Genomic DNA, 25,074 nt, shown 5'->3' with positions numbered 1-25,074 from the left:
CCTGACGGACTGTGTTCCGACAGCAAGCGAGACTTAGCGTCTGGGAGGTCATAAGTTAACAGCTCTGCTCGGAAAGCGGGAAGGCTGGAGGACAAAGGGAGGGTGAGCTGCGGAGCCCCCGGACGACAGAGCTCAGTTTGGCGGGGAACAAAGGCGCTCGCCAGCGCCATCTCCCCCGCCCATCCCCCAGCCAAAATCCCAAAGGGATCCGGTTCCGGCCAGGGAAATTGCTCGCTCCGCGCAAACACCCAACTCTGTGCTTCTGCGGAGCCAAACCTCCGGCAGCGGATCTGACTCCCTCCGGCTGCCACAGGGCCCCTCCTGAAGTGGATCACCTAAGGAGAAGCGAGCTAAGCCTGGCCCCCCGCCGCCGTGCACCTTGCCTTCCCACCCCAGCTAATACGCCAGATCCCCAGCATCACAAGCCTGGCAGTGTGCAAGTAGCCCAGACGGGCCACGCCACCCCACAGTGAATCCCGCCCCTAGGAGAGGGGAAGAGAAGGCACACACCAGTCTGACTGTAGCCCCAGCGGTGGGCTGGGGGCAGACATCAGGACTGACTGCGGCCCCGCCCACCAACTCCAGTTATACACCACAGCACAGGGGAAGTGCCCTGCAGGTCCTCACCACACCAGGGACTATCCAAAATGACCAAGCGGAGGAATTCCCCTCAGAAGAATCTCCAGGAAATAACAACATCTAATGAGCTGATCAAAAATGATTTAAAGGGGCGCCTGGGTGGCGCAGTCGGTTAAGCGTCCGACTTCAGCCAGGTCATGATCTCGCGGTCCGCGAGTTCGAGCCCCGCGTCAGGCTCTGGGCTGATGGCTCAGAGCCTGGAGCCTGTTTCCGATTCTGTGTCTCCCTCTCTCTCTGCCCCTCCCCCGTTCATGCTCTGTCTCTCTCTGTCCCAAAAAAAAATAAATAAACATTGAAAAAAAAATTAAAAAAAAAAATGATTTAAATAATATAACAGAAAGTGAATTTAGAATAATAGTCATAAAATTAATCGCTGGGCTGGAAAACAGTATACAGGACAGCAGAGAATCTCTTGCTACAGAGATCAAGGGACTAAGGAACAGTCACGAGGAGCTGAAAAACGCTTTAAATGAAATGCAAAACAAAATGCAAACCACCACGGCTCGGATGGAAGAGGCAGAGGAGAGAATAGGTGAACTAGAAGATAAAGTTATGGAAAAAGAGGAAGCTGAGAAAAAGAGAGATAAAAAAATCCAGGAGTATGAGGGGAAAATTAGAGAACTAAGTGATACACTAAAAAGAAATAATATACGCATAATTGGTATCCCAGAGGCGGAAGAGAGAGGGAAAGGTGCTGAAGGGGTACTTGAAGAAATAATAGCTGAGAACTTCCCTGAACTGGGGAAGGAAAAAGGCATTGAAATCCAAGAGGCACAGAGAACTCCCTTCAGACGTAACTTGAATCGATCTTCTGCACGACATATCATAGTGAAACTGGCAAAATACAAGGATAAAGAGAAAATTCTGAAAGCAGCAAGGGGTAAACGTGCCCTCACATATAAAGGGAGACCTATAAGACTCGTGACTGATCTCTCTTTTGAAACTTGGCAGGCCAGAAAGAATTGGCACGAGATTTTCAGTGTGCTAGACAGAAAAAATATGCAGCCGAGAATCCTTTATCCAGCAAGTCTGTCATTTAGAATAGAAGGAGAGATAAAGGTCTTCCCAAACAAACAAAAACTGAAGGAATTTGTCACCACTAAACCAGCCCTACAAGAGATCCTAAGGGGGACCCTGTGAGACAAAGTACCAGAGACATCACTACAAGCATAAAACATACAGACATCACAATGACTCTAAACCCGTATCTTTCTATAATAACACTGAATGTAAATGGATTAAATGCGCCAACCAAAAGACATAGGGTATCAGAATGGATAAAAAAACAAGACCCATCTATTTGCTGTCTACAAGAGACTCATTTTAGACCTGAGGACACCTTTAGATTCAGAGTGAGGGGATGGAGAACTATTTATCATGCTACTGGAAGCCAAAAGAAAGCTGGAGTAGCCATACTTATATCAGACAAACTAGACTTTAAATTAAAGGCTGTAACAAGAGATGAAGAAGGACATTATATAATAGTTACAGGGTCTATCCATCAGGAAGAGCTAACAATTATAAATGTCTATGCACCGAATACCGGAGCCCCCAAATATATAAAACAATTACTCATAAACATAAGCAACCTTATTGATAAGAATGTGGTAATTGCTGGGGACTTTAACACCCCACTTACAGAAATGGATAGATCATCTAGACACACGGTCAATAAAGAAACAAGGGCCCTGAATGAGACATTGGATCAGATGGACTTGACAGATATATTTAGAACTCTGCATCCCAAAGCAACAGAATATACTTTCTTCTCGAGTGCACATGGAACATTCTCCAAGATAGATCATATACTGGGTCACAAAACAGCCCTTCATAAGTTTACAAGAATTGAAATTATACCATGCATACTTTCAGACCACAATGCTATGAAGCTTGAAATCAACCACAGGAAAAAATCTGGAAAACCTCCAAAAGCATGGAGGTTAAAGAACACCCTACTAACGAATGAGTGGGTCAACCAGGCAATTAGAGAAGAAATCAAAAAATATATGGAAACAAACGAAAATGAAAATACAACAATCCAAACGCTTTGGGACGCAGCGAAGGCAGTCCTGAGAGGAAAATACATTGCAATCCAGGCCTATCTCAAGAAACAAGAAAAATCCCAAATACAAAATCTAACAGCACACCTAAAGGAAATAGAAGCAGAACAGCAAAGGCAGCCTAAACCCAGCAGAAGAAGAGAAATAATAAAGATCAGAGCAGAAATAAACAATATAGAATCTAAAAAAACTGTAGAGCAGATCAACGAAACCAAGAGTTGGTTTTTTGAAAAAATAAACAAAATTGACAAACCTCTAGCCAGGCTTCTCAAAAAGAAAAGGGAGATGACCCAAATAGATAAAATCATGAATGAAAATGGAATTATTACAACCAATCCCTCAGAGATACAAACAATTATCAGGGAATACTATGAAAAATTATATGCCAACAAATTGGACAACCTGGAAGAAATGGACAAATTCCTGAACACCCACACTCTTCCAAAACTCAATCAGGAGGAAATAGAAAGCTTGAACAGACCCATAACCAGCGAAGAAATTGAATCAGTTATCAAAAATCTCCCAACAAATAAGAGTCCAGGACCAGATGGCTTCCCAGGGGAGTTCTACCAGACATTTAAAGCAGAGATAATACCTATCCTTCTCAAGCTATTCCAAGAAATAGAAAGGGAAGGAAAACTTCCAGACTCATTCTATGAAGCCAGTATTACTTTGATTCCTAAACCAGACAGAGACCCAGTAAAAAAAGAGAACTACAGGCCAATATCCCTGATGAATATGGATGCAAAAATTCTCAATAAGATACTAGCAAATCGAATTCAACAGCATATAAAAAGAATTATTCACCATGATCAAGTGGGATTCATTCCTGGGATGCAGGGCTGGTTCAACATTCGCAAATCAATCAACGTGATACATCACATTAACAAAAAAAAAGAGAAGAACCATATGATCCTGTCAATCGATGCAGAAAAGGCCTTTGACAAAATCCAGCACCCTTTCTTAATAAAAACCCTTGAGAAAGTCGGGATAGAAGGAACATACTTAAAGATCATAAAAGCCATTTATGAAAAGCCCACAGCTAACATCATCCTCAACGGGGAAAAACTGAGAGCTTTTTCCCTGAGATCAGGAACACGACAGGATGCCCACTCTCACCGCTGTTGTTTAACATAGTGCTGGAAGTTCTAGCATCAGCAATCAGACAACAAAAGGAAATCAAAGGCATCAAAATTGGCAAAGATGAAGTCAAGCTTTCGCTTTTTGCAGATGACATGATATTATACATGGAAAATCCGATAGACTCCACCAAAAGTCTGCTAGAACTGATACATGAATTCAGCAAAGTTGCAGGATACAAAATCAATGTACAGAAATCAGTTGCATTCTTATACACTAACAATGAAGCCACAGAAAGACAAATAAAGAAAATGATCCCATTCACAATTGCACCAAGAAGCATAAAATACCTAGGAATAAATCTAACCAAAGATGTAAAGGATCTGTATGCTGAAAACTATAGAAAGCTTATGAAGGTAATTGAAGAAGATTTAAAGAAATGGAAAGACATTCCCTGCTCATGGATTGGAAAAATAAATATTGTCAAAATGTCAATACTACCCAAAGCTATCTACACATTCAATGCAATCCCAATCAAAATTGCACCAGCATTCTTCTCGAAATTAGAACAAGCAATCCTAAAATTCATATGGAACCACAAAAGGCCCCGAATAGCCAAAGGAATTTTGAAGAAGAAGACCAAAGCAGGAGGCATCACAATCCCAGACTTTAGCCTCTACTACAAAGCTGTCATCATCAAGACAGCATGGTATTGGCACAAAAACAGACACACAGACCAATGGAATAGAATAGAAACCCCAGAACTAGACCCACAAACGTATGGCCAACTCATCTTTGACAAAGCAGGAAAGAACATCCAATGGAAAAAAGACAGCCTCTTTAACAAATGGTGCTGGGAGAACTGGACAGCAACATGCAGAAGGTTGAAACTAGACCACTTTCTCACACCATTTACAAAAATAAACTCAAAATGGATAAAGGACCTAAATGTGAGACAGGAAACCATCAAAACCTTAGAGGAGAAAGCAGGAAAAGACCTCTCTGACCTCAGCCGTAGCAATCTCTTACTCGACACATCCCCAAAGGCAAGGGAATTAAAAGCAAAAGTGAACTACTGGGACCTTATGAAGATAAAAAGCTTCTGCACAGCAAAGGAAACAACCAACAAAACTAAAAGGCAACCAACGGAATGGGAAAAGATATTTGCAAATGACATATCGGACAAAGGGCTAGTATCTAAAATCTATAAAGAGCTCACCAAACTCCACACCCGAAAAACAAATAACCCAGTGAAGAAATGGGCAGAAAACATGAATAGACACTTCTCTAAAGAAGACATCCAGATGGCCAACAGGCACATGAAAAGATGTTCAGCGTCGCTCCTTATCAGGGAAATACAAATCAAAACCACACTCAGGTATCACCTCACGCCAGTCAGAGTGGCCAAAATGAACAAATCAGGAGACTATAGATGCTGGAGAGGATGTGGAGAAACGGGAACCCTCTTGCACTGTTGGTGGGAATGCAAAATGGTGCAGCCGCTCTGGAAAGCAGTGTGGAGGTTCCTCAGAAAATTAAAAATAGACCTACCCTATGACCCAGCAATAGCACTGCTAGGAATTTATCCAAGGGATACAGGAGTATTGATGCATAGGGGCACTTGTACCCCAATGTTCATAGCAGCACTCTCAACAATAGCCAAATTATGGAAAGAGCCTAAATGTCCATCAACTGATGAATGGATAAAGAAATTGTGGTATATATACACAATGGAATACTACGTGGCAATGAGAAAAAATGAAATATGGCCTTTTGTAGCAACGTGGATGGAACTGGAGAGTGTAATGCTAAGTGAAATAAGCCATACAGAGAAAGACAGATACCATATGGTTTCACTCTTATGTGGATCCTGAGAAACTTAACAGGAACCCATGGGGGAGGGGAAGGAAAAAAAAAAAAAAGAGGTTAGAGTGGGAGAGAGCCAAAGCATAAGAGACTGTTAAAAACTGAGAACAAACTGAGGGTTGATGGGGGGTGGGAGGGAGGGGAGGGTGGGTGATGGGTATTGAGGAGGGCACCTTTTGGGATGAGCACTGGGTGTTGTATGGAAACCAATTTGTCAATAAATTTCATATATATAATAAAAATAAATAAATAAATAAATAAATAAATAATAAATAAAATAAAAAAAAAAAAAAAGAAATCACTTTATGAAGACCTGCTTTATAATACAGTTCCAAGAATATTATGGCATCTGAACACTGACTCCAAACTAAAAATTCTAATATCTATCACCCTGCACAGGCCTTCATATTTAAAACTGCTTGGCTAGAGTAAGGCATGGCAAACTTCCAGTTCCCTGGTATATGTATACAGTCTATCCCAGACATTCTACACAATCAATTAATTAAACCATCAACCACTTAAATCTACATTTTGACACTGAGTGCTGGTAAGTGACTATACAAGACTACTAAACAATAACAACAGCATTTCAAAAGATAATATTACCTGTGATGAAAATTTAATTTAAAGGAACATTCTTGGCATAATCCTAAAAAATAAAAATAAAAAAGTGACACCACTGAAAGGCTGAATTTGAATAACTGTAGTGCTACTCTACTTTTAATATCATACATTCTCATTCTTCCTTATATCCCTTTACTATAAGAGGGGAAACAAAACTCTGAAAAAAAAATCTGATTCTCGGGGTGCCTGGGTGGCGCAGTCGGTTAAGCGTCCGACTTCAGCCAGGTCACGATCTCCCGGTCCGTGAGTTCGAGCCCCGCGTCAGGCTCTGGGCTAATGGCTCAGAGCCTGGAGCTTGTTTCCGATTCTGTGTCTCCCTCTCTCTCTGCCCCTCCCCCGTTCATGCTCTGTCTCTCTCTGTCCCAGAAATAAATAAACGTTGAAAAAAAAATTAAAAAAAAAAAAATCTGATTCTCTCCACTTCAAAAAATGCCTATGCACAGTAAAAATGGTATTAGAATGCTTGAGAAATTGAAAATATTCTAACATTGCTTTAAAAAAACTGCTGTCAATTTATTCTAAAAGCAAACTCTGTTTCATACCCAGCATTAATGTGTGTCTCACATCAAAAGTATCTAATAACAATAGTGTGGGTATAGTCACTTGGTCTGAAGTGCTCTAAGAGTTTTCAAATAGCAAAGAGCATTTCAAAAAGTTCCAATTGTGGGCTCTTCTTTTGCCTTATACTTAATTTCAGTTCACACCAGCTGAATTGTCCCCAGGAGTACTTCCAGGAGGGACTTCTGCACTGGTGAGCATTAAGTAGCACATGAGGAAATTCTTGACTTCTATATGGAGTGGGTAGAAAACTGCCAGGAGTTTACTTAGGTAAGGTAATTAACATGACAGGAGAAGAAGCTGACACAGAAGAGTAGCTTAGTGAGAAAGAAAAGAAAAGAAAAGAAAGAAAAGAAAGAAAGAAAAGAAAAGAGAAAAAGGGAGAAAGAAAGAAAGAAAAAGGTAGAAAGAAAGAAAGAAAGAAAGAAAGAAAGAAAGAAAGAAAGAAAGAAAGAAAGAAAGAAAGAAAGATTGATTCTAAAACAGGCATATTACAAGAGGTTGCTGTATTCTGGGGTATAGCCTCAAGATTTTAAGACTGATGTCACAAACAGTTATGCCCACCTAAATCTTTTTCCTTATTGACACAAAGAGAGTGTATTTATTGTCCACACCATAACAATATGGTTACTAGGTAACATGAGATTTTATGCTGACTTTTCTGATACTCTGCATCTCATTGTGCACTGGTGACATACTCATGTTAATGGGAAGAGGTCTTAACTTTACAAATTATCGGTTTACATCTGTCATCAGAACTGTTTCACCCAGGGGCGCCTGGGTGGCTCAGTCGGTTAAGCGTCTGACTTCGGCTCAGGTCATGATCTTGAGGTCTGTGAGTTTGAGCCCCGTGTCGGGCTCTGTGCTGACAGCTCAGAGCCTGGAGCCTGTTTCAGATTCTGTGTCTCCCTCTCTCTCTGCCCCTCCCCTATTCATGCTCTGTCTCTCTCTGTCTCAAAAATAAATAAACGTTTAAAAAAAAAAATTAAAAAAAAAAAAGAACTGTTTCACCCAAATGTCACCATAATGGTGACCACATACAAATTTTAGCCTCAAAAGTTATCTATCACTTTGGGAAGCTCTCAGAAAAAAGAGCACTTCCAGAAAGACATATTAAAATTTTTTAATTAAACCTTAAATTAGCCTATATATTTTTAAATCTAAGCAATTAGATAAACTTTGAAGAAAGCAATTATATAACACCTAAAATCAACTTACTTAATTTAACAAGTGCATTTCTCTTTTCACCATGTTCAATGTAACCAAAATTAACTTCCCAACTCTTCAAATCTTCTTTTTCTTCACAACATTTATTTCCACAGAAAAACTGGCCTGTGAAAAAGAAAGGAGTATTAGCTACGATAGTTGGAAACAATTTTAATCTGGAATATTAATATCAATTTGGAATTACTCCTGAAATTTAACATACATATATTCTAGTTCTAGCAAGTCATCATTAAAAAATAACTGAGTGTAATAATTATAGTATGCTCAACAAATGTGTAAATAAGTATTAAATCAAAGAGCTAAAGAAAGTATTTAAAAAAAATCAGTCACAGAATTCTTGCTCAACAGATAAACTGTTTAGATCAGAGTTTTACTAACTCCCTGTTAGGGAATCTTCTACTTTGGAAAATGGAAGTACTAAAAGAGTATACTCAATAATACCCTAAAAGAATAAATATATTTTCCATAATACATGTATTTATATGTTGGCAAATCCCTTTTGATATTTAATAATAATTTTTAACTTGATTAAAATTCTAACATTATGCCATCTATTTTATTTTATTTTTTTTTTTATTTTTTTTTTTCAACGTTTATTTATTTTTTGGGACAGAGAGAGACAGAGCATGAACGGGGGAGGGGCAGAGAGAGAGGGAGACACAGAATCGGAAACAGGCTCCAGGCTCCGAGCCATCAGCCCAGAGCCTGACGCGGGGCTCGAACTCCCTGACCGCGAGATCGTGACCTGGCTGAAGTCGGACGCTTAACCGACTGCGCCACCCAGGCGCCCCACATTATGCCATCTATTTTAAATACCAGCATAAAATGGCATTTAAAGCACGTTTTAGATGGTAGCACTCTGAGATGAAATGACTAAGTAGAACAATAATGTTCTATGTTTTAGAGTTACTTGACTCTAAAATCAACACATCATATCTGCTGTGTATGAAAACATTCTGCATAAAAGGACTGATACTGACAATCCAAGAGGAAAAAATGAAAGGAACTACCCAACTACTATTTCCTTTCACAGAATGAACCTTTTATTTGTACAGTAAAAAAGTAATTTATATCTCAATAATCTGCACCAACAGGAACAAATCTAAACTTTTCATTAAAAAGAAATTATCAAAATGGATTTTGAAAAATTATCAGTCCAAAGAACCTGTAACTTTTCTAAATTGGCATTTTTCACTCATTCCAAGTGAATACATTATGAAATGTATGCATGTTTAGTAATGGCTCTATTGTTAAAATGGCAACCAAATTATAATTCTAAATCATAGCAATAGCTTTCTCTCACCAACCAATCCTTTTTTCACTTATATTAGTTTAGAGAATGCCCTTTAATTTTTTAAAAGCAGCATTACTTACCATCACCTGAAAATTCCACTTAATAAAAAGTACAAAATTTTAAAACTGTGAAACATTTCAAAATTTCTCATTGTTTAGGTAAAAACATAAACTAGGGGCGTCTGGGTGGCGCAGTCGGTTAAGCGTCCGACTTCAGCCAGGTCACGATCTCGCGGTCCGTGAGTTCGAGCCCCGCGTCAGGCTCTGGGCTGATGGCTCAGAGCCTGGAGCCTGTTTCCGATTCTGTGTCTCCCTCTCTCTCTGCCCCTCCCCCGTTCATGCTCTGTCTCTCTCTGTCCCAAAAATAAAAAAAATAAAATAAAATAAAATAAAAAAAAACATAAACTAAAATGTAATACTAAGAAAAGTTAAAAATAGCTTTAAACTTATTCTTTTTCCTTCTCCTTTAGAGTATCTTCAGGGCTGATCCTTTATCTAAAGAAAAAAAAAGTCCTACTCTTTAATTTTGTTTTATTGCATATCCAGTTTTACACTTCACACAGACATCGAATTTATGGAAGATGGAAATGATCCACAGGGATGGCGTCAAAGTTTAATCATTCTAAAATGCAACCTTTATTTTTAAAGTTTTTAAGTTATTAGTTTAAAATGATTTGCTAAATGCTCCTATGCAGTTTTCAGAAGCATTAACAGTTTGAAATGCAATTATCAAAAAAGAGGTAACTTTACAGCATGAAATAGGATAAAGATATTAATTTTTCAGAGACTTATGAGTAGATTACAACAATGCATTAAAAAAGCATTTAATAACTGCCTCCCAAATGTTTGATCTTTTGCTGTAAGACTAAATATTTGGTCTCAATCTCAACGATATCCCAAAATAAGAACTAGCCTATCCAAAAATTCCATTAGGTTGAAAGTGATAGTTAATCTCTACTTTCAAAATGTGATTAGACTGAAATACAATAATACCAAATCATTCTTCCAAAAGTTAATAAAAAGAAAAACTCAAGTATTCATCCTTTACTAGTTTCCTTTAACTCTTTAAACGTTTTTGGGGTGCCTGGGTGGCTCAGTTAAGTGTCCAACTCTTGATGTGAATTCAGGTCACGATCTCACGGTTCATGGGTTCGAGCCCCACATTGGACACAGCACTAACAGTGTGGAGTCTGCTTGGCATTCATTCTCTCTCTCTCTCTCTCTCTCTCTCCGCCCCCCCCCCCCCCCCCTTTCCTGCTCAAGCACTCTATCTCTCAAAATAAATAAAAGTTTTGTAAAAAATAAACATTTTCTACTTATACTCTTATCAAATGTTCTAAAAGCAAAAATTCTAGAGGGAAAAATCTTTAAAGCATTATATTTTGACATTTGCTAATGTATCACAAATACATGGTCTGTAATTTTACTTTTATAGATAAGCATTTATTGTATAAATCAGGAATAATCTTACCAAATGACTTCAATTCAATAGTATAACAAAATAACCTCATCCTATTAAAAAGTAAAATTTCAAAAAGGAATTACCTTTTCCTGAAATTACTTCTTTTTCTACTCGCCACCTAAATCCAAACTAATGAGAAAAAATTTACATTTATGTTAGGATAAATTTAAACATTATTTAAATTGTATGTACATCTAAACACAGAGCCAGTAACTGAAATAATGATATTTACCAACATAAAAAGCAAATCTAATTCACCAGGAGGGGAAGATGGCAGGGGAATAGGAGGACCTTAGGCTCACCTTGTCCAATGAATACTACTAGATAACTATCAATTATCCTAAATACCCCATAAATCAACCTGAAGGCTTAAAGAACTATGTAAAATACGACACTATATACCTAAAACATAGGGAGAAGAGGAGTGAAAAATGTATTCAAACTTAAACCATGAACTTACTAGAGACCGCAATATATAAAAGATGTTATACATAAAGCTAATGGTAACCACAAATGAAACTACCATTAAATATGCAAAGAATAAAGAGAAAGAAATCCAACTATCCCACTAAAGAAAACCAGCAAACCATTTATGAGAGAAAGATGAGAAAGGATCAGACAAAAGAAACAACCACAAAATGAGTAATAAAATAGCAATAAATACATATCTATCAACAATTACACTGAATGTAAATGAACTAAATACTCCAATCAAAAGACATAGGGTGACAGAATGAATAGAAAATCAAGACCCATCTATATGTTGCCTACAAGAGACTATTTTAGACCTAAAGACACATGCTTTGAGGATGTGAGAGGATGTGAGAGGTGAGAGGATGGAGAAACATTTATCATGCAAATGATGTCAAAAGAAAGCCGTAGTAGCAATACTTATATCAGAAAAAACAGACTTTAAAACAAAGACTGTTGGGGCGCCTGGGTGGCTCAGTCAGTTGAGTGTCCGACTTCAGCTCAGGTCATGATCTCACAGCTCCTCAGTTCGAGCCCCACATCAGGATCTATGCTGACAGCTCGGAGCCTGGAGCCTGCTTTGGATTCTGTGTCTCCCTCTCTCTCTGCCCCTAACCCACTTTCATTCTGTCTCTGTCTCTCTCAAAAATAAACATTAAAAAAAAAAATTTTAAACAAAGACTGTAACAATAGACAAAGAAGGACACTATATATTAATAAAGAGGACAATCCAAGAAGATATGACAATTGTAAATATTTATGCACCCAACATGAAAGCACTCAAATACATAAAACAGTTAATAACAAACATAAAGGAACTAATCAATAATAATACAGTAATAAGTAACAGTAGGGGACTTTAATACCCCACTTACATCAATGGACAGATCATCTAAACAGAAAATCAGTAAGGAAACAATGGCTTCAAATGACACATTGGAACAGATGGATTTAACAGATATATATTCAGATATATTCAGAACACTGCATCCTAAAATAGCAGAACATATTCTTTTCAAGTGCATGTGGAACATTCTCCAGGATAGATCATGTATTATGCCACAAAACAAGCTTCAATAAATTCATGAAGATCAAAGTCATATACCATGTATCTTTTCTTTTTTCTTTTTTTTTAATTTTTTTTCAACGTTTTTTCTTTATTTTTGGGACAGAGAGAGACAGAGCATGAACGGGGGAGGGGCAGAGAGAGAGGGAGACACAGAATCGGAAACAGGCTCCAGGCTCTGAGCCATCAGCCCAGAGCCTGACGCGGGGCTCGAACTCATGGACCGCGAGATCGTGACCTGGCTGAAGTCGGACGCTTAACCGACTGCGCCACCCAGGCGCCCCTACCATGTATCTTTTCTGACCATAATGCTATGAAACTAGATGTGAACCACCAGAAAAATTCTGGAAAGACCACAAATACATGGAGGTTAAATAACATGCTACTAAACAATGAATGAGCCAACCAGGAAATAAAAGAAGTAATGAAAAAAGTATATGGAAACAAATGAAATAAAAACACAACAGTTTAAAAACCTTTATAAAAAAACAAAATGGGGCACCTGGGTGGCTCAGTCAGCTAATTGTCCTACTCTTGGTTTCAGCTCAGATCATGATCTCACTGTTGGTGGGTTCGAGCCTGCTTGGGATTCTCTCTCTCCCCCTCTCTCTGCACCTCCCTTGCTTGCTTGCTCTTTCTCAAAATAAATAAATAAACATTTAAAAATAAAATAAATAAAACCTTTGTGATGCAGCAAAAGCGGTTCGAAGGGGGAAGATTATAGCAATACAGGCCTACTTCAAGAAGCAAGAAAAATCTCAAATAAATAACCTAACCTTGTACCTAAAGAAGCTAGAAAAATAACAAATAAAACATAAAACTAGCAGAAGAAGGAAATAATAGGATTAGAGCAGAAATGATATAGAAACTAAAAAAATAATAGAACAGATCAATGAAACCAGGAGCAGGTTCTTGGGAAAAAAAATCAATAAAATTAATAAATCTCCAGCCAAACTGACAGAAAGGACCCAAATCAATAAAATCACAAATGAGAGAAGAGAAATAACAACCAACACCACAGAAATACAAATAATGATGAAAAACTGTATGCCAACAAACTAGGCAACCTAGAAAAAATGAATAAATTCCCAGAAACATATAAACTACCAAAACTGAAGCTGAAGGAAATAGAAAATTTGAACAGACCAGCAAAGAAATTGATTCAGTAATCAAAAAAAACTCCAAACAAACAGAAGTCCAGGACCAGATGGCTTCACAGGTGAATTTTACCAAACATTTCAAGAAGAGTTAATACCTACTCTTCTCAAACTATTGCATAGAATACAAAAAGGAAAACTTTCAAATTCACCCTATAAGGTCAGCATTACCCTGATACCAAAACCAGATAAAGACACCACCAAAAAAAGAAAACTACAGGCCAACATCTCTCATGAACACTGATGCAAAAATACTCAACAAAAATACTACCAAAACAAATCCAACAATACATTTTAAAAAATCATTCACTACAATCAAGTGGGATTTATTCCTGGGTGTCAACAGTGGTTCAATATTTGCAAATCAAACAACATGATGTATCACATCAATAAGAGAAAGGATAAGAACTATATGATCATTTCAATAGATGCAGAAAAGCATTTGACAAAGTATAACATCCATTCATGATAAAAAAACCCTCAAAAATAGTAGGTTTAGAGGGAACATATCTCAACACAGTAAGGGCCATATATGAAAAACCCAAAGCTAACATCATTCTCAGTGGGGAAAAACTGAGAGCCTTTCCCCTAACTAAGGTCAGGAATAAGACAAGAGTGTTCACTCTCACTACTTTTATTCAACATAGTACCGCAGACAACAGAAAGAAATAAAAGGCACCCAAATCAGTAAGAAAAAAATTAAAACTTTCACTATTTACAGATGACACGATACTACATATAGAAAACTGAAAGACTCCACCAAAGAACTGCCAGAACTGATAAACAAATTCAGTAAAGTTGCAGAGTACAAAATCAACGTACAGAAATCTGTTGTATTTCTGTACACCAATAATGAAGCAGTAGAAAGAGAAATTAAGAAACTATCTTATTTACAATTGCACCAAAAATAATAAGATACCTAGGAACAAACCTAACCAAATAGACACAGGTGAAAGACCTGTACTCCATAAACCATAAAACACTGATGAAAGAAACTGAAGAGGACACAAAGAAGTGGAAAGACATCCCACACTCACGGACTGGAAGAAAAAATATTGTCAAAATGTCTGTACTACCCAAAGCAATCTACACACTGAACGCAATCTCTATCAAAATACCAACAACATTTTTCACAGAACTAGAACAAATAACACTAAAATTTGTATGGAACCACAAAGACCATGAGTAGCCAAAGCAATCTTGAAAAAGAAAAGCAAACCTGGAGGCATCACAACTCTGGACTTCAAGTTACATTACAAAGCTGTAGTAGTCAAAACATTACGGTACTGGCACAAAAACAGACACATAGATCAATGGAACAGAATAGACAATCCAGAAATAACCCCACAATTGTAAGGTCAATTAATCTCTGACAAAGTGGGAAAGAATACCCAATGGGAAAAAGTCAATCTCTTCAACAAATGAATGGTACTGGGAAAACTGGACAGCAACAAGCAAAAGAATTAAACTGGACTACTTCCTATCCATACACAAGTATAAATTCAAAATGGATTAAAGACCTAAATGTGAGACCTGAAACCATACAAATCCTAGAAAACAGCAATGGGAATAATTTCTCTGGCATTGGCTATAACAACTTTTTCTTGATAGGTCCCTTGAGGCAAAGGAAACAAAAGCAAAAAACTATTGGGAGTACATCAGAATAAAAAGTTTCTCCACAGTGAAGGAAACAATCAACAAAACTAAAAGGCAATCTATGGAATGGGGAAGATATCTGCAAATGACAGATCCAATAAAGGGTTAGTCCAAAAAACAAAGAACTTATACAACTCCACACTCCAAAAACAAATAATTCAACTAAAAATGGGCAAAAGACATGAACAGATATTTTTCCAAAGAAGACATACAGATGGCCAACAGACATATGAAAAGATGCTCATCATCACTTATCATCAGGGAAATGCAAATCAAAACTACAATGAGATATTACCTCGCACTTATCAATATAGCTAAAATAAAAAACCATAAGAAACAACAAGGGTTGGCAAGGATGTAGAGAAAAAGGAACCCTCCTGCACTGTTGGTGGGAATGTAAACTGGTGCAGCCACTCTGAAAAACAGTATGGAGGTTCCTCAGAAAGTTAAAGATAGAACAGCCTTAAGATCCAGCAATAACACTACTTGGTATTTACCCAAAGATACAAAAACACTAATTCAAAGGGATACATGCACCCCTATGCAGCACTATTTACAACAGCCAAAATATGGAAGCAGCTCAAGTGTCCATAGATTGATGAACGGATAAAGAAGATGTGTTATATAAAAATACACACACACACACACACACACACACACACACACACGAATATTATTCATCCATAAAAAAGAATGGAGTCTTGCCATTTGCAATGACATGGATGGAGCTAGAGACTACTATGCTAAGTGAAATAAGTCAGTCAGAGAAAGACAAATACCATATGATTTCACTCATGTGGAATTTAAGAAACAAAACAGATAAAGGGAAGAGAGAAAGAGTGAGAGAAAGTGAGAGAGAGAAACCAAGAGACTCTTAACTATAGAGAACTGATGGTTACCAGCAGGGAGGTGGGGGTGGGTAGATGAAACACATGATGGGGAGTAAACTTGTGATGAGCAACAAGTGATTAAAATAAAGAGTTAAAAAAAAGCACACTTAATTTTAAACATGATAGCTTTTTTTTTTTCTCCATATAGGATTCCAGTTATTTAAAGATATATTTGAACAATGCTAAGGAACAATCTTTACTTTAAAAAAAATTTTTTTAAATGTTTTTATTTGTTTTTGAAGGAGAGAGAGCATGAGCTGGGGAGGAGCAGAGAGACAGGGAGACACAGAATTTGAAGCAGGCTCCAGGCTCTAAGCTGTCAGCACAGAGCCCGATGCGGGGCTCGAACTCAGACTGCAAGATCATGACCCGAGCAGAAGTTGGATGCTTAATCAACTAAGCCATCCAGCCCCTTGAACAATCTTTACTTTTAAACTACCTATTAAAAGGTACAGGTGCTAGGCCACAAGATGCCTCCTTTAATAAAAAATATATATATTATTTTATGACATTGACAGAAAAAAAAGAGATTATAGTACAGTAAAGAAGCAATATACTATAGTGCAAAAGAGTTGAATTATCCAGGTTTTAGGTCTTAGCCCCACCGTTTAACAGGTTATAACTGGACAAGGTATTAAATATTCTTGTGCCTCAGTTTCCTCATACGTAATGCAGAGATAACACAGTTCTTTCTTCTTTGGTTTAAGAGGTTTAAATAGGAATAGTACACATAAAGTACTTAGAATAGTACCTGCTACATACTACCCCAAGGGTTAGCAAGTATGGCTCACAGGCCTGCTGCCTGTTTTACATATAAAGTTTTATTAGAACACAACCACAACCATTCATTCATGAATGGCTCTTTCCTCACTGCAATGGCAAAGTAATGAACGAGAAAGAGAAATGGGACCCTCTGGACCCTAAAGTGGAAAGGTATTAAACTTCCCTCCAGATTCCTAAATATACCTTTGTATTTTAGCTAAAAAATGTTTTTTCTACACTGCCTTTTTAAGATCTTTCATATTCACATGTTAATTTCCTGAAATTATAGTAAATTATTTAGTTTTCTATTCAGTTTACTGTAATGGTTAAAAGCTCAGCTCTAGAATCATACAGACCCAAAGTAAGCTCTACCATTCACTAACTAGCTCTGTGACCTTGGAAAGTTTCTTAACTTCTCAGTCTATTTCCTTTGTATGAATAAAAACCCCAATATTATAGGTTGTTGTATTAAGATAATTCAGATGAAGTGTTCAATGCCTGTTTAACTTTGCCTATTTTTTTTAATCACCTATTACTTGAATCAGGCAATTTTGTATTTTAAATGCAAATGAGGGCTCAAAATATTTGAAAATATTCTCATTAAAATCCCCCCCCCCAAAAAAAAAATCTCTCCAGTCTAGGAAAAAAATAAAGCATTCAAAATAAGTCTGTTTAATTCTACTTTTAAGTCCATACATGTATGTGAGGATTGCTTGTCATAAAACATATATGTTAGGATGTCCACTGAAGCAGTCAAATAAAAATAAGTTTCCCAACTTTTTCTTCCATTCATTAATCTATTCAATAATTATTTTTAAAAAAAAATTTTTTTTACATTTATTTATTTTTGAGAGACAGAGAAAGACAGAGCACAAGTGGGGGAGGGGCAGAGAGAGAAGGAGACACCCAATCCGAAGCAGGCTCCATGCTCTGAGCTGACAGCATAGAGCCTGACATGGGGCTCGAACTCACAAACCGTGAGATCATGACCTGAGCTGAAGTTGGACGCTTAACCGACTGAGCCACCCAGGTGTCCCAATCTATTCAATAATTATTAAGCAACTACTTACTGGGCCTAGAACTCTGCTGAAGATATAAAATGATTATTAAAATGTCTGTCAGGGGTGCCTGGGTGGCTTGGTCGGTTCAGTGTCCGACTTCGGCTCAGGTCATGACCTCACGGTTTGTAAGTTCAAGCCCCTCATTGGGCTCTGTGCTGATGGCTCAGAGCCTGGAGCCTGCTTCGGACTCTTTGTCTCCCTCTCTCTTTGCCCCTCCCCAACTCACACTCTGTCTCTGCCTCAAAAGTAAACAAACATTTAAAAAAATTTTTTTAAAAACACTGTCTGTCATCAGGAAGGTTACAATCTTATAGGGGGATAAAAAATGTAACAAATACAGTATGTCCTACTAGTTAGTTAGTTACTAAGGATTTGGTGCTGAGCCACTGCCTCTTACTCTACCCGCTAGCATAAAGAGATCACACATGCAAGTAATAAGACAGACAGATCCTAACTTCCTGAAAACACAAAGTCTGTGACCATCCACTTGGATTCCTATGTAGGAGAAAAATAAACTTCTATCTCATTTAAGCCAGTGTTATGTAGGAGTGCTTCAGTCCTTCCAGCTGAATCTAATCCTGATGCAATGATCCAACCAAATTCTCAATGATGAAAGGGAAGAAGTAATAAGGGAATAGGTGTGTGGGACAAAAGCTGGAGTTCACTAAAAATGCCCCATCTATTATATGTATTAGGCACTGAGCTAGGAGCTGATTTTTTAAAAATCAATAAAACACTGTCTTTGTATAAATAAAACTGTAAGAAAATGCATCCTAGTAAGGAAATCAAAGGCACTACTCTTTTAACATTTTCCAGAACCTCAAATGTGGTATGCCAAAAAAAGTCATCTTTCCTCCTAGAAAAGATCCCCCTGTGTATGGGGTGAGGGGTATATGGGAAATCTCTGTACCTTCCCGCTTTATTTTGCTGTAAACTTAAAACTGCCCCTAAAAAATGAAGTCTTTAAAAAAAACAACACATCGGTCTCCCTCCAGATTTCCTATTTCTGATTTCTTACTTGGATTTACCCTCATATCTAACTACTCATCATGTTCTAATAGGAAAATATAATTTATTTCAAGATTATCCTCTTTCAAGCATGATTTCTAGTAATATACTGTGTTTTTTAAATGGAGAATACAAATATTTAACATTGATTTATGTACACTTTCTCCCCTCAATTATTACTATAGGTTTTTTTGAAGGGCAGTCACATTTTAATCCACAACACCTTGCCCAGTCCTTAATAAATACTGAAAAACAATCAACAGATGAGTCAGCATTGAAAAAGCTGCTTTATTATGTGCTTTTAGAAAGATTTATATTTCATACTCAACTTGCAGTTGAGTAACTCCAATTGCTGTGATGCCTTTTGGATTTAATGTGATCAATAACTAGTACAGACAGGAGAGCTAGTTCCTAAGAAACTGGGGAAACCTTTGGGATATATGACATGCATGGGTTTGTAAACAGGGTTTGTAAAAAAAAAAACCAAGGGTTTGTAAAAACAGATACTATTAGCTATAAGAATACTGTGAAGCAACTCACATATTAAAGCCACTACTGAAAAAAAAAAAATTAAACCAATCATGATTCTGAGATTTAATTATTTAAATGAAAAAGAAATTCGTATAATAAATAAATCTAAAACAACTTTTTAAATAGATTATCTTTCTTAATACAAATGCACACTAGCCAAAACATACAGATTTATGCAACATTCCCTCCCCCCCACCCCCCACCAACCCATTTCAAACTGACATCATCTGTTCCTGGGTCACCTTCTCTAGTTACAAATGTGAAATTTGAGATAGGAATAAAAATCACTTTAATATCAACTAGAGTAAGATGCAGTGAGAACAGAAATCTGCCATTACTAATTAGCACTGGTAAGATTTAATTCTACTAGAATAGACATTTATATAAAAGAAGATGTGCATCTGCCTCTTTACAGATGGTAATTTATTTGAAAAAAAAAGTCTATCAATTTCAAACATCATCTGTGAGACAAGACATCATTCTGCAGTGTCAAATCATTCATTATAATCAGTAGAGGCTCTAGGCCAGAGTCAGGATGAAACAGGATCCAGTAGCCACTTGTGTTTAATCTTAGACTATTCATGCCTCAGTTCACAAAGCTTGACTAAGAGACCCTTGACTAAGAGACCCTTTGTAAATTTCATAGCTGTAGAGGTTAAACGGTCCAAATGACTCTTCATAGATGCAGGACTAATTCAACCTAGACTTGAATTAGCACCTTTATTTTATTTTTTTTTTTTTTTTATGAAATTTATTGACAAATTGGTTTCCATACAACACCCAGTGCTCATCCCAAAAGGTGCCCTCCTCAATACCCATCACCCACCCTCCCCTCCCTCCCACCCCCCATCAACCCTCAGTTTGTTCTCAGTTTTTAACAGTCTCTTATGCTTTGGCTCTCTCCCACTCTAACCTCTTTTTTTTTTTTCCTTCGAATTAGCACCTTTAAAAGAATAAGGTGGGGCATGATAATAATAATAATAATAATAATAATAATAATACTGTACTTAAATAAGAACCTTCTATAAATACTTGGAAGGCATACCTTATTTTCTTTGTATCTACTGAGATCTGCTATGCAGTATTCCTTGAATAATTTATCATAGTATTTCTTTGCAAGTTTCTTCTCCCTAGATCCATAAAAAATATATAAATCTTTTGCATTTAGAAATTCAACCACAGTTTACTACTTGGAAGCAATGTCAATAAATAACACATATGATATAAATATTAATGTTTTAAAAGAGGCCTATTCCTTACATGTGCATAGAATACCTGAATATTAACTATTTATAGTGGCTCTCTCAGGGAGGGCAACTGCAAGGCTGCCAGTCAGAGAAGGGGAGCCTTACTCCTCACTTTTTGTCTTTTGTTATGTTTGCATTTCAGGTATTACTTTTCAGGTATTACTTTTTCCCAAGATATTTTAAAAATAAGCACATTATGGAACAACAAACGATACACTAAAAATGTAATAAACTATATTTTCAAGACAAAGTCAAGCAATGACAAGTCAGTAAAAACTGCTAAAAATTACCAAAAGAACCAAACCAAACATAATACTACTCCAAGGCATGTTTTTATGTCTTCCACTCAGAACTCCTCCACGCAGGGGCTGAATGACCTGGACAGGTGACAGGGTAAGAAAACAGGAAGCAAGCAGGAGAGACAGGACTAAAGTCTGTATTATGTGTTGGATGGCAAAAAATTACCAATTCATGTCCATTTCATCCTCCTCATTCCATAGGAATCTATGATTTTCTCGTATAACATCCATGTCTGTCTTGTCATTTTCCCTGGAAAATAAAACTATTTCAATTTAATATAAACACAAAATTTGTCAAATTTAGGAGGTTAAACAGTTCTGTGAGATTTTTTAACAGCTGAGTATAAATACATGAAGATAAAGATAGTTTTATGTGTGAATATGTATATATGTTCATAAACTTATAAAAATGATTTCAGTTTTTTCAAAAGACACTGATAAAGAGGGCTGCTACACAAACAAGTTAAATGAATAAGGCATTTATCCGTCTCTAGTACTGGTTTCAATTATACAAATGGTGCTAAATTACCAAAGATAGTTTGAGAAATCTAAATAAACACTAAGTGGATAAGGAAAAATGAGTGAAAGTAAGTTTTAGAATCTAAAACATCAGTAACACGATGCCACAGAGATCAAATTTAAAAAATGGAAGAGTTGGGGCGCCTGGGTGGCGCAGTCGGTTAAGCGTCCGACTTCAGCCAGGTCACGATCTCACGGTCCGTGAGTTCGAGCCCCGCGTCAGGCTCTGGGCTGATGGCTCAGAGCCTGGAGCCTGTTTCCGATTCTGTGTCTCCCTCTCTCTGCCCCTCCCCCGTTCATGCTCTGTCTCTCTCTGTCCCAAAAATAAATAAACGTTGAAAAAAAAAAAATGGAAGAGTTTTCCATACCTCATTTTACTACAGCTTCCTAGAAAGACTGAGTAACGGCAGAACAGAAGAGAGGGGATGATATTCTTAAGATGCTAACAGTTTGGGGGTGTCTGGGTGGCTCAGTCAGTTAAGCATTCAATTCTTGATTTTGGCTCAGATCATGATCTCACGTTCGTGAGACTGAGCCCTGTGTTAGGCTCTGTGCTGACAGTGCAGAGCCTGCTTGGCATTCTTTCTCTCCTTTCTCTCTCTGCTCCTCCCCCACTCTCTCTCTCAAAATAAATAAATAAATAAATAAACTTAAAAAAAAACGTGTTAACAGTTTGGGGGCAGAACAAGGGATTGTTGGGGAATACAGACTAAAGTGAGAGGGGAGATAAATTTGAGGTAGATGAGATAACACAAAGTTTTTTAGAGCTTTATCAAACTCAGAAAATTATTAAGTCAGAGAAAAAAAACACACACCATGAAGAGGCTCTGATAGAAGAGCCTCAACTACAGGGAGGAGTTGCTTTTTGTTTTTGTTTCCTTTCCTGTTTGCGCTACCTTTTAAAAAGCAATCCCAAACACTGAGGTCTAAAAAGTTAATGATCTCAAAAATCCTTACCAAAAAAAAAAAAAAAATTACTGCATAATCAGGCATCGGAGTATTCCTCACATATCCTGTTACTGCTTGAGGCAGATCTGGCTCCGCAGGCTACCTGAGGCCTGTTGCCAGATAATGGGCTTCATGATGAGCTACTTAGCCCAAAGTTATGGATAGCCTCTCCATTTCAGGATATGATAAGGAAACTGGAATGGAGAGCAGAATCAGAAGACACAGTAGCTGTGGGTCTTTAAAGACATCCATATCTTCCTCCCATTCTATGTAAACTTCATGACACTTACCCCAATCGCCTGAAGTCTTCTTTTTTGCCACCATAGTATAAAATATAGTCATTTACAAACTTTGTATGCCTTTGATACTGAAATGCAAAAAATTAAGGATTTTATTTGTTCAGGAGTTGTTCTGTGTCCATGACATACTAGTAAGTAGAGACAAACAGTATGAATCTACTTAGTTTTTTAAATATGTAAATACATACTATATATGTTTATGAATTAAAAATATCTGAAAGGGTAAATATTAAACTGTTAAGAGTCAACACTGTAGCATAGAAGGACTTTCACTTTCTACTGAATACTGTTTATATTGTTTTGAACATTTTTCAAGCATATACTACTCTTGTGATAAAATATTATCTCCAACTGGGAAGAAGGAAAACTTCTTGTTCCTATTGCTGAAATACATACAGCCTCACATCAATATTTATTTTAACAGAATACTATGAAAAATAAATTATAGTGTCCAAAATTAAAGATATGGAATACAATTTAACTCTTATCACTATAAGATCTAGTTATTCCAGTAATGACAAAGCCTCTAAAATAGAAGATACTTTTGTAATATTAAATCCTAACATTAAGCTTTCAAAAACAATGTTATTTTTTTATATTTCTTTTAATATTTAAAGAATTCAGTCATGTTTATTTTTAACACAATACAACAAGATATATGACCGTTTTACTTGTTTTAAAAAGCTCAAAGGTATTTTCTCCAGAGCTGAATATGCAAATAAAATTAACCTCATTCATAATACTGTCTGACTATATCCTATTATATCAAAGATAAATAATGACCTAATTCATTACAATGTGTTCTGACAGAATATTGAATCAGAATATGATACTGGCAATAAAGCAGTTAACCTTCCAGAAAAGAAAAAAGAGAAAATCCAGACATCCAGAGATTTGGGTTTTCCAGCTTTTGGTCTATTTCAAATTTTTTCTGTAAATGGTCTCTTTGTCACCTGTAAACGTGTCTTTGTCACAACTGTTTGGCTCTGCCATTTTAGCATGAAAATAGGCACAGATAACACCTCAATGAAAGAACACAGGTATGTGCCAATAAAACTTTATTTATAAAAACAGGTGCTGAGTGGGACTTTGCTTCCAGGAAGATGGAGCAAAGTTGTACTTCTCCCTATTTTTCTCATTAAGAACAACTAAAAACCTTGGAAATTATATCTAAAACAAATATAAAAAGACCCTAAAAGTGAGGAGGAGAATCCATTAATAGCTAGGGAGTTCAAGACCCATGGTTTGACACAGCGGTAAGTTCCCCAGGTTTTCTTTTTGCCTCATGAACTCAGAATTGGAAGTGAAGAAGCTGGCAACCTGGAAATGTCAACAAGCACAGACAAGGAAAGTCCCAACAAAAGCCTGTTCTCTCTGAATAACCAAGAGAGAGGAAGCCTAACAAGACAGATAACTTTAGACAACGCTTACTCTACTTCAGCCAAAAATTCTAGAAATAACTGTGGCCCCACCTCCACCAGTGCCAGAAAAGGGACCTACACTTTCGCTCTTACCAGGCTGTAACTAGATGCCCCAATACCCCCAAAAGAGTGGTGTCACCGAAGGCACAATAGATGCCGAAATGTTAAAGGAACAAGTGGCAGATGAGAATAAATCCATGGGAAAGGTGAGATATTGGATTAGAAGATAAGAGGAATGAATAAATCGGTGATAAGAGGATTTCTATAACTTATAGAAAAGGATTAGGAATGATAACAAAATGAAAGAGACGTCAATAGATAGGGGATGTATCTAATTGCCATGGTCTCCTCTTAATCCTGCCCATAGTAATAAACATCCAGAAATACTTCAGGTCTTGCTTGACCTCTCTTTCATACTCCCAAACAGTAGTATGGATGGATAGTGGTAGCAGTTAGTGTAATAAGCCACAGTCTTACCAAAAAGTTGAGGTGAGACATGACTATAATAGGGAAGCAAGAAAGAGCTTAAAGACAGCCCCAAGTCATGCCTAAGAGTTGAAGCAACTACAGGCCTGAGGACAGTCCACAGACAGATCTACCTTTAGACACATAAAGAACTTCCATAGCCAAGAACCAGGTAGTAAGAGAATAAGAGTTAAAATGAGATTAAAGATAAGAACAGTATTAAAATGAGAAATTTTGAGAGCCAGACAAAAACAGGTTGGAAAAATATTTGCAAGTTCATGGACTATTTTATAAACTTATTTATAGATCATTACTAATACGTCTTATTATTTTTGTCTCTAAATCTTTCTTATGTATCAATAAAAGAGAACTGTACTCAAAAGTATAAATGACAAGATTGCACATCAATAAACATTTACCTTTAAAAACATAATATAGGTCTATCTGACTTCACAAGATTTTATG

At 37.0% G+C, this 25,074-nt stretch overlaps 1 protein-coding gene across 6 annotated transcripts in view; it reads right to left on the bottom strand.

Annotated features, from left to right (window-relative positions):
* The window catches only part of LOC115527197 (protein FRA10AC1), an 84,683-nt gene that overhangs the window by 15,393 nt on the left and 44,216 nt on the right, over nucleotides 1-25,074 (bottom strand). For all 6 annotated transcript variants that reach the window (XM_030334669.2, XM_030334670.1, XM_030334672.1 and 3 more), the window contains 6 exons: nucleotides 22,715-22,791; nucleotides 21,124-21,207; nucleotides 20,457-20,541; nucleotides 10,893-10,938; nucleotides 8,046-8,159; nucleotides 6,252-6,294 (listed from right to left, as the gene is read on the bottom strand). In XM_030334669.2, the coding sequence (XP_030190529.1) occupies nucleotides 6,252-6,294; nucleotides 8,046-8,159; nucleotides 10,893-10,938; nucleotides 20,457-20,541; nucleotides 21,124-21,207; nucleotides 22,715-22,791 (449 nt within the window). The remainder of the gene's footprint in view (nucleotides 1-6,251; nucleotides 6,295-8,045; nucleotides 8,160-10,892; nucleotides 10,939-20,456; nucleotides 20,542-21,123; nucleotides 21,208-22,714; nucleotides 22,792-25,074) is intronic.

The sequence above is a fragment of the Lynx canadensis genome, chromosome D2 (genome assembly GCF_007474595.2).
Source record: "Lynx canadensis isolate LIC74 chromosome D2, mLynCan4.pri.v2, whole genome shotgun sequence".
Classification (NCBI taxonomy): domain Eukaryota; kingdom Metazoa; phylum Chordata; class Mammalia; order Carnivora; family Felidae; genus Lynx; species Lynx canadensis.
The sequence above is the reverse complement of the archived record's forward strand: the minus strand, read 5'-3'. Positions and strand labels throughout refer to the sequence as shown.